At 40.7% G+C, this 16,716-nt stretch overlaps 1 protein-coding gene across 2 annotated transcripts in view; it reads right to left on the bottom strand.

The window, feature by feature from the left end:
* Positions 1–16,716, bottom strand: part of Fgd4 (FYVE, RhoGEF and PH domain containing 4) — a 212,625-nt gene that overhangs the window by 33,456 nt on the left and 162,453 nt on the right. For both annotated transcript variants that reach the window (XM_070038716.1, XM_070038725.1), the window contains exons 5-7: positions 10,330–10,419; positions 7,131–7,276; positions 6,521–6,677 (exon numbers count right to left, since the gene is read on the bottom strand). In XM_070038716.1, the coding sequence (XP_069894817.1) occupies positions 6,521–6,677; positions 7,131–7,276; positions 10,330–10,419 (393 nt within the window). The remainder of the gene's footprint in view (positions 1–6,520; positions 6,678–7,130; positions 7,277–10,329; positions 10,420–16,716) is intronic.

The following is a 16,716-nucleotide window of genomic DNA, read 5'->3' as shown; positions in this document are numbered from 1 at the left end:
AAGCGCTAGCCTTGAGCTGAAGAGCTGAAGGGCAGCGCCCAGGCCCAGAGTTCAGGCCCCATGACTGGACCCAAAAAAAAAAAGAAAAAAGAAAATTCCAAGTTGTCAGAAGCCATTTTAACTAGCAGCTGTTAGGATTTACAAAGTCACATTATGAAATAATTCTTCAGCTATTTTTCTAAAGACACACCTGTTTAATAGGATCACTAAGCACAACAATATGAAATATCTTAGGATTCAGCAGGAAGTATTTCATTGTAACACTATCCTAAATGCAGTTACTTTGAACTGAACAACAACCAAAAAAAAAAAAAAGACTCCATAGAAGAGAGAGACAAGATCTGGGCATCCTACTATCTGTCAGAAAACTTTAGTTTTCATTAGGTCCAGACATTTTTCATTAAAACCAAAGTCGGATTCTTAGGACAAAATTAAGCTTGTATACCTTGTCTGCAAATGAAGAAAGGATGAAAACAGGATGTGCTATTCATGTTATACAAAGCAGAAATCTCATTTAAATTCTTACTGAACTTATACCATGATCAGAGTACTGAGAGGTGGATACTGAATGCTTTATTAGGAGATGTGTTTGCATTCAATTCAAGTAAATGATTGAAGGCTTCATCAGGAGCGCCCTGAACAGCGCCTACAGTACACAGTTTGGTGGGAAGGAAAGTGAGAAAGACTAGAAAGAAGTCCTGGAACAGGAGGGCAGTGGTGACTGACCATATGTTTAGTAAAAGGAAACAGGTCGGCTTTTTTGGAAAATGAGGTTTTTGTGCACAAGAGTTGTCATCATCTAAGCTACAAGATGAATCTACAGCAATAGGGTTCTAGGAACCTATGGGGAAATTCACTGAGTAGTTGTTATTGTAGATGAGGAAAAAAAGTAATCAGGGTGGGCTGGGAAGGTGACTCAGTGGTAGAGTACTTGCCTTGCATGCATGAAGCCCTGGGTTCAATTCCTCAGCACCACATAAGCAGAAAAAAAGCCACAAGTGGCACTGTGGCTCAAGTGGTAGAGCACTCGTCTTGAGCTGAAGGGACAGTGCCCAGGCCCAGAGTTTCTCAGGCCCCAGGACAAAAAAAAAAAAAAAGTAATCAGGGCTCAAAAATTGATATGGAAACTGGAGAAACTTCCCTTACGAAAGTATAAGATACTAAGTTTATAAATTTAATTATTTGATTTCCCCTAATTGATCTATTGTGTACACCATGAAAATATTACAGATGCATAATTTTTGTTTACATAAAAAAATGGTGACTCCTCCAAATTCTAGTGTTTTCTGAGAACAAGTGACCTGAAGGGCCTGAGGCCTGTTGATCTGACTCTAGAACTCTCCTTAGCTCTTGTTATTTCCTTATAATGTGGAAAAGATAGATACTGCAAAAGAAGGTAAGTTTTGATAAACAATAAGTAGAGAGTGAAGGAAGGTAACACTGATCAAGATGCCTTGCACTTATAAATTACTATGTTAAATTGAAACCCCTTTGTACAACTACATAAAGATAATTTTAAAAAGTCTTCAACCCTCCCACACCTAAAACTACCAACATCAGTGCTGATAACTAGTGAGGAATTGCTATGTAATGTGTGTTAGGCTCCATATATTCAACTCATCATTTCTCAGGCAAATAAATACGTATGAGGAAATAAAACCAGGTAGGGTACCAGTGTCTGACACACCTGTAATACTAGCTACTTAGAAGGCTGAGATCTGAGGATCGTAGTTCAAAACCCACCAGGGCAGACAAACCCATGAGGCTCTTATTTCTAATTAACCAGCGTAAAGTCAGAAGTGAAAGTGTGGCTCAAGTGGTAGAATGCAAGCCATGAGCAAAAGTCAAGAGATTGGGAGTTCAAGCCCCAGTACCTGCTCTCTGTCTCTCTCTCTCTCCCACTGCGCCCCCCACAACGCCCCCCTCCCCACGCATACACACACAGCCACATTGCCAAACCTACTGGTGTCACTGATTCTGACCAATCAGATATCAGAATTACTTCCTAGTCTGTGAAAGGCACAAAGTCAGATGGAAACATTGATTTGGATCTAATGATCAAAACAGAGCATAGGGGCTGGGAATGTGGCTTAGTGGTAGAGTGCTTGCTTAGCATGCATGAAGCCCTGGGTTTGATTCCTCAGTACCACATAAATAGAAAAAGCTGGAAGTGGTGGTGTGGCTCAAGTGGTAGAGCACTAGCCTTGAGCATGGAGAGGCTCAGGGACAGTGCCCAGGCCCGGCAAAAAAAACAAAAAAAAACAAACCCACAATGACAAAACAGAGCACATTAAATGTTTGAACAAGTTCTTTAATGGATTCATGTAAACAGCACACAGACATTAGAAGTTTTAGACTGGGGTGGAAGTCTGCACTATGGACAACCGACTCTAAAGGTATCTGTTTGGCTTAATAGTTAAGACAATGTCACTGGGGAAATGAACAGAATGTGAAGGCAAACCTTGTCCCCAAATTTCAGTCTTAGCAACCTCTCTATCAAAAAGTAGACCCAGTTGGGTACTGGTGGCTCACACTTGTAATTCTAGCTACTTAAGAAGCTCAGACCTGATCATCTTGGTTCAAAGCTGGCTCATGAAGACAAATCCAAAAGACTCTTATCTCTAATTAACTAGCAAATGCAGGAAGTAGAGGTTTGGCTCAAGTGCTAGAGCACCAGCCTTGAGTAGAAAAAGCTAAAAAGAGTGTAAAGCCAAGTTCAAGCTCAAAACATGCACAAACAACAACAACAAAATAAAAAAAGCTGTATGAACACAGAATCTGAGGCATTCTAGCCTGGGACTGATCCCCAAGTCTGTCGATATAAAGGTAGTACAGGCTGTGAGGACACAGCCTTCTATGCAGAGACTAGGAGTATTCAATGTGGAGAGGTGGGCAATACTCACACAGAGAAATATGCCCACCAGAAGTGAGCAATACTGAGCTGGATGGGTGTGGTGGATCAATGACTGCTAGTCACGAGATGTTTTTGGCTGTGAAATGTAAATTACCAGAAAAGACTATAGAGCCCAAGGCAAAATTTTCTCCTTGCTGTACTGAGCCTGTATACATGTGGATGGCAGATATGAAAGGTTTTAGAGAGATGATTTTTTTTTCTGGTACTAGTGTTTGAACTCAAGGCTTGAGATTGCTCTCTACCACTTAAGCCACAGCTCCATTTGTAGCTTTTTGGTACTTAATTGGAGGTAAGTCTCATGGACATTCCTGCTCAGGCTGGCTTTGAATCATGATCCTTAGATCTCAGCCTTTCTGAGCAGCTAGGATTACAGGTGGGAGTCATCAGTGTTTGGTGAGACCTGACCTGATTTTTAAGGTCATGTCTGTCAACCTGGGAAAGAAGCTTACTAGTTCTAGGTAGTTGAGCACCTCTGTCAACCAGCTGTTTGGCCTGGTAACTAACCCAAGAAATATGGGCTCCTAGACAGCCAACTCACAAATAAACAAAATAATACTCACCAAAACAGCTTGGTGGAGACATCAGTGACTACACACTACAGGAGTGACAGCTTTTATTATATTCAATATTCAATTGAATATTGAATAACTAGTAATCCTAGTTACTCAGGAGGCTAAGATCTGCAGATCTTGATTCAAAGTTAGCTTAGGTAGCTTAGGTAGGAAAATCTGAGAGACTCTTCTCCAATTAACCAATCAAAAAGCCAGAAGTAGAGCTGTGGCTCAAGTGGTACAGTGCTAGCCTTGAGCAAAAAAAGCTCAGGAGCAGCACCCAGTACCTGAGTTCAAGCCCCAAGGCTAGGACAAAATTATGAGAAAGGCAGGGGTTGGAGGTGTGGCTCAGGTTACCACCTGAGTGGTAAACAATGAGTTATCAAATTCTAGTCTCAGACAAGAAAGAAAGAAAAAAAAAAAGAGATGCAAAGATGAAGGAAAACTGATAAAGGAGCAAAAAGAATTGCATTCATATGTCCAGCTGTTGAACATCAATGTCCCTGTTTTGAATATGTTCAAGGCAATGAAATAAGGTTTAATGAAGTGAAGGAACATGAAAACAATGGATGAAAATGGTGATTTTTCAAGGAGGAGACCTATGATTAGAAAGAGGAAGACAGAGAAAAGAATCAAATGAAAATTCTGGGATTCAAAAGTATAACTGAAATGAAAGGGGTTCAATAACAGATGATGTGACAGAAGAATCAAGAAACATCCAAGAATGATGACTATACATTGTACAATTTAAAAAACAGAGAAAACAAAATTAAAGGAAAATGAACGACATTTGTCTGGGACTGGTGGCTCATGCTTATCATCTTGGTTATACAGAAGGCTGAGATGAGGATCTCACTTCAAGGCAGCCTGGGTAAAAAATAATCAGCAAAAAGCCAGGCTGGAGGTATGGTTCAAGTTATAGAGCATCAGCTGAATGAGCAAGCTAAGCAAGCACAAAGCCCTGAATTCAAGTCCCAATTCAGGCAAGTTTTCTCAGATTAAAAACAATGGGTGATCTACTATAAGAGAAACAATAATCATCTCCATGCTGAAAACAGGTATATGTTAACAGACACTATACACACAGACACTTTTTTCATATCCTCCTTTAACTTTATAAAATATAATTATACAGCAGCACTCTACAGTTGGATGTCTGTGTGTGTGTGTGTGTGTGTGTGTGTGTGTGTCATGGGGCCTGAACTCTAGGCCTGGGCACTGTCCCTCAGCTCTTCAGCTCAAGGCTAGCACTCTACCACTTGAGCCACGGCACTATTTCCAGTTTTTTTCTGCTTATGTGGTACTGAGAAATGGAACCCAGAGCCTCATGCATGCAAAGCAAGCACTCTACCACTGTGCCATCTTCCCAGCCCACTCTACAGTTGGATTTTTAAGAATATAAAAGTGTTTCAAATGTATACAAAATAATAATCAGGAGCCACTGGCTCATACCTATAATCCTAGCTACTCCATAGGCTGAGTTCAAAGCCAGCATAGTAGCCAAGTCCATGAGACTCTTATCTCAAATAACCACTAAAAAGCTAGAAGTGGGGCCTGGGAAGGTGGCTCAGTGGTAGAGTGCTTGCCTTGCAAGCACAAGGTCCTGGGTTCGATTCCTCAGCATCACATAAGCAGAAAAAGTCAGAAGTGGTGCTGTGGCTGAAGTGGTAGAGCACTAGCCTTGAGGTGAAGAGCTGAGGGACAGCGCCCAGGCCCAGAGTTCAGGCCCCACAACTGACAAAAAAAAAAAAAAAGACTCAAAAAGCTAGAAGTGGAGGTGTGGCTCAAGTGGAAGAGTATCGCCCTTGAGAAAAGAAGGTCTAGGACAGCACCTATGCCCTGAGTTCAAGCCCAGGACCTAGCTCACCTGCACGCACACTTGCACACACTTACACATTGTACTAATAGCACTGAGCATGAAGGAAGGAACATATTAGGATTACAACAAATTGTGTATACTTCACCAGCACTAAGGCTAGAATGATCTGAAGTAAGCTATGTTAAATTAAGATGCACCTGATAATATCAGCTGCATCTTAATGCGAAAATAAAATATAGTTCTAAAATAAGAGGAATTCAAAGGGTACCATAGAAGCACTTTTTAGAACACCACAGGCTGAATTGGAATTATGTTTCTTGGACTTGTTTGCCCAGGTGATCCTTAAATCTCAGCCTACTGAGTAGCTATGATTACAGGTGTAAGCCAGTGCCTGGCTTCCCCTTTCTATTTAAACTATATCAGAGTAAGTTATGAACAATGTTGAATTTTGACTAAAGAATGGAAATTACTACAATATTACTAAAATGTATTGCCCAAGTTTGATAAAAATAGAAAATCAGGATCTCTATATATTTACATACATTACATATATGTATTATATATCTAACATACACATATATATATACACACACCTATATATACACATATATATGTATATATTATATATAGCCTTGGGGAACTTGGATGTTTAGAGCATCAAGCTCAAGTCATACAAAATTATCAATACAGGCAGATGACCAAGGGCAGCTAATGAGAAGTATGTATGTCTATCCTGTCAAATGATTTCCAGGACTGTATGTGGCCTGAGAACCTATCTGAAAGGTGGCCAAAAAAATGAGATTTCCAAAGCCTTGGGGTTTGTAATAATCCTTCTTCATATATTTTGTATTTCCAACACTGACAGAATGTGGAAAAAAAAGGCAAGAACTTGGAACTTACTTCACCTAGAAAAATAGTAATTTTTTTTTTTGAGATAAGAGTCTCAGTAGGTAATGTAGGTTGGCCTGGAACTCTGAGGCACTTTGATTACAAGTGTATACCATGCACCTGGCTGTTTCTGTAAATCAATGTAGAACCTAACAAAGCCTCAACTGGTTTCAAAAACAAATGGAGAATTTAACAGAATGGGGCATCTGCTCAATAATACTTTAATTTTACATGTATGACTTGCAGAGAAGAATAGATTTTGTCTTCAGGTTTCAGACAAACCTCCAGATCTCCCCACAGAATTCATATAGAAAAATTCACTAGCATGACCAAAGCTGTCCCTGTTACCTGAATGTCTTCAATCACGGATTTAAACTGGGGAATTCGCTCTGTCATCGTTTTAATCAGCTCCATTGCATTATCAAACCCTTTCACGTACTCTCCGTACATCTTTAGGAATGGTGCCAATTTTTGAAGGATGTCGCCAATTCTGGGAGTGGTTTCCCTATGTAAAAAAGAAAAACAGGCTGTATGGTCTCTTTTAGAATGAGCAGATGAAAACAGGTTGTATGGTTTCTTCTAGAATGAGTAGTGAACAGAATTTGAGATGAATCTATCATTTTCTACACAAAACCTTACACTTTATCATGTCTGCTTTCTGTGAGGCTAAGTAAAAAAGCAGGATTTGGAGCCAGGTTCTGTAATACTAGTTACTCAAGTGGACTGAGGTTTCAACCAAGCCCACACAGGCAAATTCAAGAAGCTCTTATGTACTATTCACTAGCAAAAAAAAACTGAAAGTGGAGATATGGCTCAAGTGGTAGAGCGACAAAGCCAAGTGAGACAGTGAGGCCCTGAGTTCAAGTCCAGTGCTAGCACATACATACATAACTTCTGACAAGCATATTTCCTATGCCTGCCTTAGACACAACAAAGCATTTCTATCTATTCCTCTTACCATTCTTGCATTCGTTTCTCCAGCTCTGGCAAGAGGAATTTACTATGGAAGGCATTTATTGATGAAATGTTAGAAAAGATTTTATTCACCATCTCTGCAGGGAAAGAGCCCCTGTTTGCTTCTTCCAATAACTTGCAATAAAATACCTAAGTAAAGAAGAAAATAGAGATAACTTCAGATTTGTTGGTTAGAATTAATCAGCCCTGTGCTAGGTCTTCTGATGGAATCAATAGAATTAAATGCTCAAACAAAATTATCATCATCTGAAAGATTTGGAAGAACCATAAATAAGAATTAGGAAGTGTCAGCCAGGCACTAGTGGCTCATGCCTGTAATCCTTACTATCATGGAGACTGAGATTTGAGAATCTTGGTTTGAAGCAAAAAGGCAGGTGAATCTGAGGGACTTTTATGTCCAATAAACCAGCAAAAAGCTAGAATAGAGGTATAGCCCAAGTGGTACAGCACCAGCCTTCAGTGAAAAATCCAAATAAGAGCTCGAGGAACTGAGTTCAAGCCCCAGTACTGGTGCATGTATGCACCCCACCTCCAATGAATTCAGAAAGCTTTAATTCTAACTTAGTTTGTGCCCTTTTCTGTAGTAATACATCTTTTCATGTCTGAGAATTTTCAGCTGAGGCTAATGGGATTTACCCTTCTGACCTAGAGTTGGGGACATAAAAATACTTTATTATATAATATCACAGTAATTGTACTATTACCACTTCTAATTTTATTTGGGGGAGGGTATGTCTTTGTTTTCAGATTTCTGCCTCCTAAGTAGCTAGGTTTTTAGGCATGAACCACCAGTGACAGGCCGGATTATGTTTTCTATGGTACTTACTACATAATCCTATTTTTTCCTACTGAAATAGTCTATACCTAAAAAAGTAGGGCAATGATTTAGTTCTCTCAATAGAACAGATATAGATGCTTAATGTATGGCCAATGAGTGAACAAGAAGTCCTGTTGATTTTCAGATGTTGCGTTTTAAGTGAATAATAATGCATTAAAACCTAAAACACTGGAGTGAAGGTTGGAGGGGTGAGTGTCTTATACATAACTGAGTGTACATAATCACAGGTATCTTAATGATAGAAAATTAAAATGAACCATGCAACTTGTGGGCAGGAACAGGAGGGGGGAAACTGGGGAAAGCAAAAGAAGGGGTGCTATTGTCAAAAAAGAACTGTTCTCATGCTGGACGCTGGTGGTTCACACCTGTAATCCTAGCAACTCAGGAGGCTGAGATCTGAGGATTGTGAGTCAAGGCCAGCCTGCACTGGAAAGTCTGTGAGACTTTTATCTCCAATGAATCAACAGAAGACTGGAAGTGGAACTGCAAAGTGGAAGAGTGTTAGCCTCGAGGAAAAGAGTTCAGGGAAGGGTCCAGGCCCTGAGTTCACACTCCATGGTCTACATACACAAAAAAGAATTATATTTATCACTTGACTTATAAAACAGTAACTCCTCTGTATAACACCTTAATTAGAATTAGTTACAATTAAAAATTCAAATACAAAATAAAAAATTAAAGCTGCCTTACAGTTTTAGCCATACTTCACTAGACACACTTTCCCTCCAAAATGTAGCCAGAAAGAGGTTTAGTACTTCATAGTGTCCAGAGGGCTATTAATTTTCTGAATTTATCTCCACTGCATTTTCTTGAGAGGCAAAAAAAAGAAGCCAAAATTAAGAATTTTCCTTAGAGAATCCAATAGGGTACTATGGTTAATTAAAGACATTAAAATTCAAAAAGATGGGCTGGGAAGGTGGCTCAGTGGTAGAGCGCTTGCCTTGCATGCCTGAGGCCTGGGTTCGATTCCTCAGCACAACATAAGCAAAAAAAAGAAAAAAGCCGGAAGTGGCGCTGTGGCTCAAGTGGTAGAGTGCTAGCCTTGAGCTGAAGAACTGATGGACAGCGCCCAGGCCCAGAGTTCAGGCCCCTTGACTGGACCACAAAAAAAAAAAAATTCAAAAAGATCAGAAATAGTAGCCAAGTTCACTTGACTTAAAAAAATCCAACCTGGAGTCAGGTGCCAGACAGTTAATGCCTATAATCCTAGCTACTCAGGAGGTTCAAAGCCAGCCTACTAGATAAATTTGAGAGATTCCCCCCCCCCCCCCCCCCGCAAGTCTTGGGTCTTGAACTTAGGACCTAGGCTCTGTCCCTGAGTCTCTCCATACTCAAGGTTAGTGCTCTACCACTTGAGTCACAGCACCACTTCTGGCTTTTTCTGTTTATGTGTTTCTGAGGAATTGAACCCAGGGCTTCATGCATGCTAGACAAGCATTCTACCACTAAGCCTCATATTCTCTAATTAACCAGCAAGGCCTTGTTGCCCAGGCCTTCCTGCTACCATAAAATTCCAAGTTTCTAGTAGCATAAGGAAGCCAATTCTTGTAACAAACACTCAGAACCTAGCAGCTTTTTTCTTTTAACAATGGAAGTCTGAAGTTAGGTGTGGTTCATGCCAGCAAGCCTAGGTACTCAGAAGGCTGAGATTTGAGGATCCCAATTCAAAGCCAGCTTAGGGAAGACAATCTAGAAGATTCTTATCTCCAATTAACTAGCAAAAACCCAGAAGGGGAGATGTGGTAGAGTGGTATACTTGAGCAATGAAAGTTAAGCAAGAGGACAAACCCCTGAGTTCAAGCTGTAGTACCAGCCCAAAGGAAGTCTATATTGACAATCTACTAAGGATTATGATTCCTTAGTTTTCAGGAGTTATTATCAGGCCGGGAATGTGGCTTAGTCATAGAGTGTTTGCCTAGCATACATGGCCCTGGGTTCAATTCCTCAGTACCACATAAAAGAAAAAGCCAGAAGTGGCACTATAGTTCAAGTGGTAAAGTGTTAACCTTGAGGAAAAAGAGGCTCAGGGCAGTGCTCAGGCCCTCAGTTCAAACTGCAGGAATGGAATATCAGTATACAGTTAAAAGCTCTCCATTTGGAGGGATGAATTAGAATGCTGAAAGGGATGACACTGATCAAGGCACACTGTATACATAAACTACTTTGTTGAATGGTAACTCCTTTGTACAACTATTATAGATAATAAAAATATTTTTTAAAAGCCTCTGTATGTGAACTCATACTCAAGGCTCCATCTTGTACAGTTTCTGAAACACTATCATTACAAGGTTAAAAGAAGGCACAATGCCAAACAGAAAATCAGTCTGAAAGGGAAAGCAATTACCTGATCTAATAGGTCCAGTCGGTTCACATAAGCTCTTTCTGTCAACAAAAGTTCATTGGCTATTTTGTGAAGTTTTTGCTCATCCGTCTCCTAGAAATAGAACAGATATTCAAATGTAAATAAAGAAACCTTGGATAATATTTTTAAGTACTATACACTTCATTGGAGAGTTTGACCAAAGCAGTTTCTTAGTCTTTTTCTTTTTCTGTATGCGTGTGTGTCTGTGTGTGTGTGCGCGCACACACATGCATGCACTAGCACTGGAGCTTAAATTTAGTCCAGAATTTAGCATGTGGGGGTGGGGCACGCACATGTGTGTGCATATTAGCACTGGAGCTTAAATTCGGGCTCTCCCTAAGACTTTTTTCACTCAAGGCTAGTATCCTACCGCTTGAGCCATGCCTCCACTTCTGGTTTTTCACTGGTTAACTGGAGATAAAAGTCTCTCAAGTTTGTCTGCTGGGCTGGCAGATTTCAGCATCATAAGAAGCTAGGATTACAGGCATAAGCTTCCAGTGCTCAGTTCTACAGAACTTTAAAGAATGTTTCTTACTGAGTATAAAAGCAAGTATTAGCTGGACTTGGCAAATATCCTGGCCATATTTTTCAAAATTTAAGGAAGATGGCAGTATTTATTAGCAAAAGCTGTGTTCCATCTTCACAGATGGTCTTCTCCACACCAGGCCTCCGACCTTACCAAAGCCAGCACCAAGATAAGCAAAAATAAGCTTGCTGACATAGTTAGAATGGCTTGCTTATATCTAAGTTTGCAGAAAAAATACTAGGGACTTTGTAGTGAAGATGAGGAAATGCTGCGCTCATAGAGCCTTATTTTAACCTTGTTCAGGTTAATAAAAATAATAATGGTATCACCACAATGAGAACAGCTAACACTTACTCAGTGCCTCTTACTTGCTAGATACTGTTGCAATTATTTTACATAAAATGATTAATCTTAACCAGACACTAGTGGCTCATACCTCTCATCCTAGCTATCAGGAAGCTGAGATCTAAGCATCCCAGTTTTTAACCATCCTGGGCAGACAAAACTGAAAGACTTTTATCTCCAATTAACCAGAAAAAACCAGTCATGGTGGTGTGGTTCAAGTGATAGAACACCAGCCTTGAGCAAAAAAGCTAAGAAAGAGACTGAGGCCCTGAGTGTAAGCCCCAGTACTGGTACAAAAATGGAAACAAGCCAGGCTCCAAGGCTCATGCTTCTAATCCTAGCTAATCAGGAGGCTGAGATCTGAAGATCACAGTTCAAAGCCAACCCAAGCAGGAAACTGAGACCCTCCAATTAACTACCATAAAACCAGAAGTAGTGCTGTGGCTCAAGTGGTAGAGCTCTTGCCTTGAGCTGAAGAGCTCAGGGGCAGTCCCCAGGCCCAGAGTTCAAGCCCCTCGACCTACCAAAAAAAAAAAAAAAAAAAAAAAAAAAAAAAAAAAAAACCACACACACACAAAAAAAAACCAGAAACAAACAGTAAGTTAATCAAATCCGAGGAGGATACTGTGGAAACCCTGATTTATATTCAATTGGACAGAAGCACAATCTGGGGTGACTGGAGAGGCCATCTTGGGGACTGAGGCCTGAACTCCTGAGATCTTACTGGATCTCTAGGTAAACATAATGGAATTAAATGTGAGGACACCCAGCTTGGGCCCCAGCTGCAAGGCTATCTAGCTGCTTGTTTGTGGTAAAGAAAAGTCCTCTTACACTTTGGGATCACAGAGTGATTTGTTGTGAGCATATAGAACAAACTGAGTTTGGATTGGTCTTTCCCTCTGCATCTATTCTGCTAGATGTATGTGTATAAGTAATGAAGTAGTCAATGCTTTACTGTGATCACACCCTCATGCATGCTAGGCAAGTACTTCACCACTGAGCCACACACTCCCCAAGTAGTTTTTAAATCATTGCTACATTGAAGCTCTATCTAGCCTCACTTGTAAGTAGGAAAGTTAAATAAATACCATTTCTTTTTTTTTTTGTCAGTCATGGGGCTTGCACTCCAAGCCTGGACACTGTCCCTCAGCTCTTCAGCTCAAGGTGAATGCTCTACTACTTGAGCCACAGCGCCACTTCTAGTTTTCTGGTGGCTTATTGGAGATAAGAGTCTCCTGGACTTTCCTGCCTATGCTGGCTTTGAACCATGATCCTCAGATCTCAGGCTCCTTAGTAGCTAGGATTACAGGCATGAGCCACTGGCGCCCGGCAATAAATACCATTTCTTAAATATTGCTACTTCAAAATTATATAACCTCTTGTTTGCTCTTCTTTTGTGTGTGTGATATTGGAATTAGAACTCAAGGGCCTTACACTTGCTAGACTACATGTGCTCTACCACATAAGCCACCTCCCAGCCCCATTTTCTCTTGCTATTTTTCTTTTTCTCTTTTCTTTCCTTTTTTTTTTTTTTTTTTTTGGTCAGTTGTGGGACTTGACCTTGGGGCCTAGGTGCTGTTCCTGAGCTTTGAGCCACAGTGCTTCTGGTTTTCTGGTAGTTAATTGGAGATAATCTCACAGACTTTCCTTCCCAGGTTGGTTTTGAACTGCAGTCCTCAGCTCCCACCTGCACCTGCACCTGCTAATCTTGCTATTTTTCAAATAGAATCTTGCATTAGGCCCAGGCTAATCTGGACCACAATCCTACTGTTTATTGCTTCTTGCATGGCTGAGATGATAGGTGTGTAACCACTGTACCCAGCTTTTTATTGTCTGAGAAGGAGAAAAATCAGTCAAATTTCTTTGCCTAAACTGGCCTTGAGGTGCAATCCTCCTAATTTCCAGGCAGCTAGAATTACAGGTTTGAGCCACTGTGTCAGTTGCCCATAGCACATTTTCTAAGAAGTCATTGGGAAACAGTTAATGGTGATGCAATAATGATTTAAAAAACAATGTGATTTTCTTCTAGTGAAGTCTAACAAAACAGACTTGACATAGCACAATTATAAATAATTATGGATTATAAATGATTTTTTTTTTTTTTTTTGTCGGTCGTGGGGCTTGAACTCTGGGCTTGGGCGCTGTCCCTCAGCTCTTCAGCTCAAGGCGAGCGCTCTACCACTTGAGCTACAGCGCCACTTCCAGTTTTCTGGTGGTTTATTGGAGATAGGAGTCTCACGGTCTCTCCTGCCCGGGCTGGCTTTGAACCGCGATCCTCAGATCTCAGCCTCCTGAGTAGCTAGGATTACAGGCGTGAGCCACCAGCGCCCAGCATAAATGATTTTTAATAAATGACTTTATGAAGCATATGTATATGATGACCTATGTAAGTTAGTAGAATTTTCTAGAATCATATGAAATGATCCTTGGATCTAAGAAGTTTCAACTGAAATCTGCTGCCAGTTAATTATATTCTCCTATTTAAAAAATAAACAAACTAAGAGTAGCTTTGTATAGATTCACGTACTTCAGTGTTCCAGAAGTCCATTCTCTCATAAAAATTTGAATCAAAGGCTGGGAAGGTGGCTCAGTGGTACAGCACTTGCCTTGCAAGCATGAGGCCCTGGGTTCAATTCCTTAGCACCACATAAGCAAAAAGAAAAAAGCCGGAAGTGGCGCTGTGACTCAAGTGGTAGAGTGCTAGCCTTGAGCTGAAGAGCTGAGGGACAGCACCCAGGCCCAGAGTTCAGGCCCCACTACCGGAAAAAAAAAATTTTTGAATCAATTTATGGAAAAAACATTTGCTTTTGTACCACTATCACGAGATGCATCAAAATTGAGGTATGGTGGGGTTTTTTTGTTTGTTTGTTTTGGGGCTTTCTGCCAGCACTGGAGCTTGAACTCAGGTCCTTGAGCTCTCCTTTGGCTTTTCCCCTTAAGGCTGGCACTGTACCACTTGAGCCATATGTCCATTTTTTTTTAATGTTGGTTAATTGGCTAAAAGAGTCTCACAGACTTTCCTGCCTGGACTGGCTTTGAACCTCGAATCTCTGATCTCAGCCTTTGAGTTGCTAGGATTTTTTTCTCCTATCTTTTGGTAGTTCAGTCAATGGCACCCTGTCTTCCAAGCCAGGAGATGAACTTGAAAACACCTACACCCAAAAGGCAAGAGTCCTCAGGAATCTCCCTTCCTCATCTCTAACCCTCTATACCTTCTGGTGCCCTTGCAACTTGCACCTGGATAGGCACAGCTGCTTCCTGTTCCATCTGCTTCCTATTTTGTTGGAGTCCCTTTTCTAAAACCCACAGATGTGTTATCATTGTCACCTCCATGTGTCAAGGAAATGTTCTGCAGGCAAACAACATTAAGCATATAGAAAGTTTGTATTCACATGGGAAAAATTTTGTGTTGAATACAACCAAACAGGATATGGAGTGAACATCTATTATGCTAGTGAGTATGTTTGTTCAAGTAATGGCTCAGAAAAATAAGCAGGAATGCTAAAGACCTAAGCAATTCTCTCTTGGAAGTGGAATTGTGCTTTTTAACCTTTTTGTGCTTTGTTACATTTTCTTGTTTTTTTTTTTTTTTTTTTTTTTTTTTTTGTCGGTCGTGGGGCTTGAACTCTGGGCCTGGGCGCTGTCCCTCAGCTCTTCAGCTCAAGGCGAGCGCTCTACCACTTGAGCCACAGCGCCACTTCCGCTTTTCTGGTGGTTTATTGGAGATAGGAGTCTCGCCGTCTTTCCTGCCCGGGCTGGCTTTGAACCGGGATCCTCAGATCTCAGCCTCCTGAGTAGCTAGGATTACAGGCATGAGCCACCAGCGCCCGGCTCATTTTCTTGTTTTTCAGTGAGGCAATCAAGGACATTATGGAGGAGCTGTATCATCATTTCTGTATGGCATGGTGAATTCTGGTGGGATCATAAATACTTTTTTGTGTGTGCATCTGAGTGTTGGTACTGATACTTAAACTTAGGGCCCTATGCTCTCACTTGACTTTTTCTGCTCAAGTCTGGAGGATCTAAGAGCTGAGATTTTATATCCTTAAAATTCAGTTTAACTGGACTTTCCTGCCCTGGCTTTGAACAGTGATCCTCAGATCTCAGCCTCCTGAGTAATAGGATTACAGGTGTAAGCCACCAAGCCCCTGGCTCATAAAAGTATTTTGGACTCATTAATGAATGCAATTACTGATTAAAACATCCCTCCCAAAAAATCAGAGATAATAGCTGAAATTGCTTAAGTCAGTTCTCACTGACCATTCAATGATGTATTTAATATTTGTCTATATTCCTGAATGACATTTTCAAGTCTGTTTTCTGTTCCTGGGAAGCATCTGGGAAATGTCTATTAAGTTCTCTATTAGATGAGGTGGAATTTATTTATGACTATTCTGACATCACTATCTAATGACAAGAAAACTTTTTTTCAGGGGTCATAAAGTACTCAAAATATTTAATTATTCCATAAATGTTGAACATATAAGTTTAAGACTCAGCAGGTCACCTGGAGACTGTACCAGCAAGAAAATGTAACAGCATGGAAAGTTTATCACTGAAAAGGCCTTGGGGACTATGCAGAGTTTATATGTCTTTCAATAAAATACTGTTCAAGGTCACACTGCCAGCTCACAGCAGGAGCATGGGGACTTCCTGGCCCACATTACATTACTGAACATGTTATTTTTCATCACAGTAAAATATTCCTGACAAAATATACCACCTTAACACTATTAACATTTGTGCATTATAAAACAAGGAAAAGAAATGTATCATAAAAGAAGAAACTGGGCACTGATGGCACAATGCCTGCAATCCTAAGTACTCAAGAGGCTAACATCTGAGGTTCTTGGTTTAAAGCCAGTCCTCGGCAGAAAAAAATCCATGATATAATTATTTCCATTTAACCAACGAAAAGCCAGAAGTGGAATTATAATTCAAGTGGTAGATGACCACCCTTGAGTGGAAAAAGCCAGTAACAGCAAGGAAGGAAGGAAGGAAAAAAGAAAGAAAGAAAGGAAGGAAGGAAGGAAGGAAGGAAGGAAGGAAGGAAGGAAGGAAGGAAGGAAGGAAGGAAGGAAGGGAGGAAGGAAGGGAGGGAGGAAGGAAGGAAGGAAGGGAGGGAGGGAGAGGGAGGGAGGGGAAGGGAGAAAGGAAGGGAGAGGAAGGGAGGGAGGGGAGGGAGGGGAGGGAGGGGAGGGGAGGGAGGGGAGGGGAGGAAGGGAGGAAAACTGAAAGAAAACTCTATTAAGCCTCTCCCAAATCCAGTAAGATTCATCTATGATCATGGATATACAATCATATATAAAATAAGGCAGAGGAAAGTACCAGACAGTGATCATAGGCACTAATACCATTAGACATTTTCCATTAATAACGGTAGGGCTTACTGGTTTACAAATATTGGCTAGGGGTATCATTTCAACTGTGTGGAAGATTTTTTTTTTTGGTTTTAATATTCTCTTCCAACCTAGTCGAGCAGAAGAATACTAAAATCT

The sequence above is a fragment of the Dipodomys merriami genome, unplaced genomic scaffold (assembly GCF_024711535.1).
Source record: "Dipodomys merriami isolate MVZ:Mamm:240054 unplaced genomic scaffold, mDipMer1.0.p SCAF_10, whole genome shotgun sequence".
In the NCBI taxonomy this organism is placed as follows: domain Eukaryota; kingdom Metazoa; phylum Chordata; class Mammalia; order Rodentia; family Heteromyidae; genus Dipodomys; species Dipodomys merriami.
The sequence above is the reverse complement of the archived record's forward strand: the minus strand, read 5'-3'. Positions and strand labels throughout refer to the sequence as shown.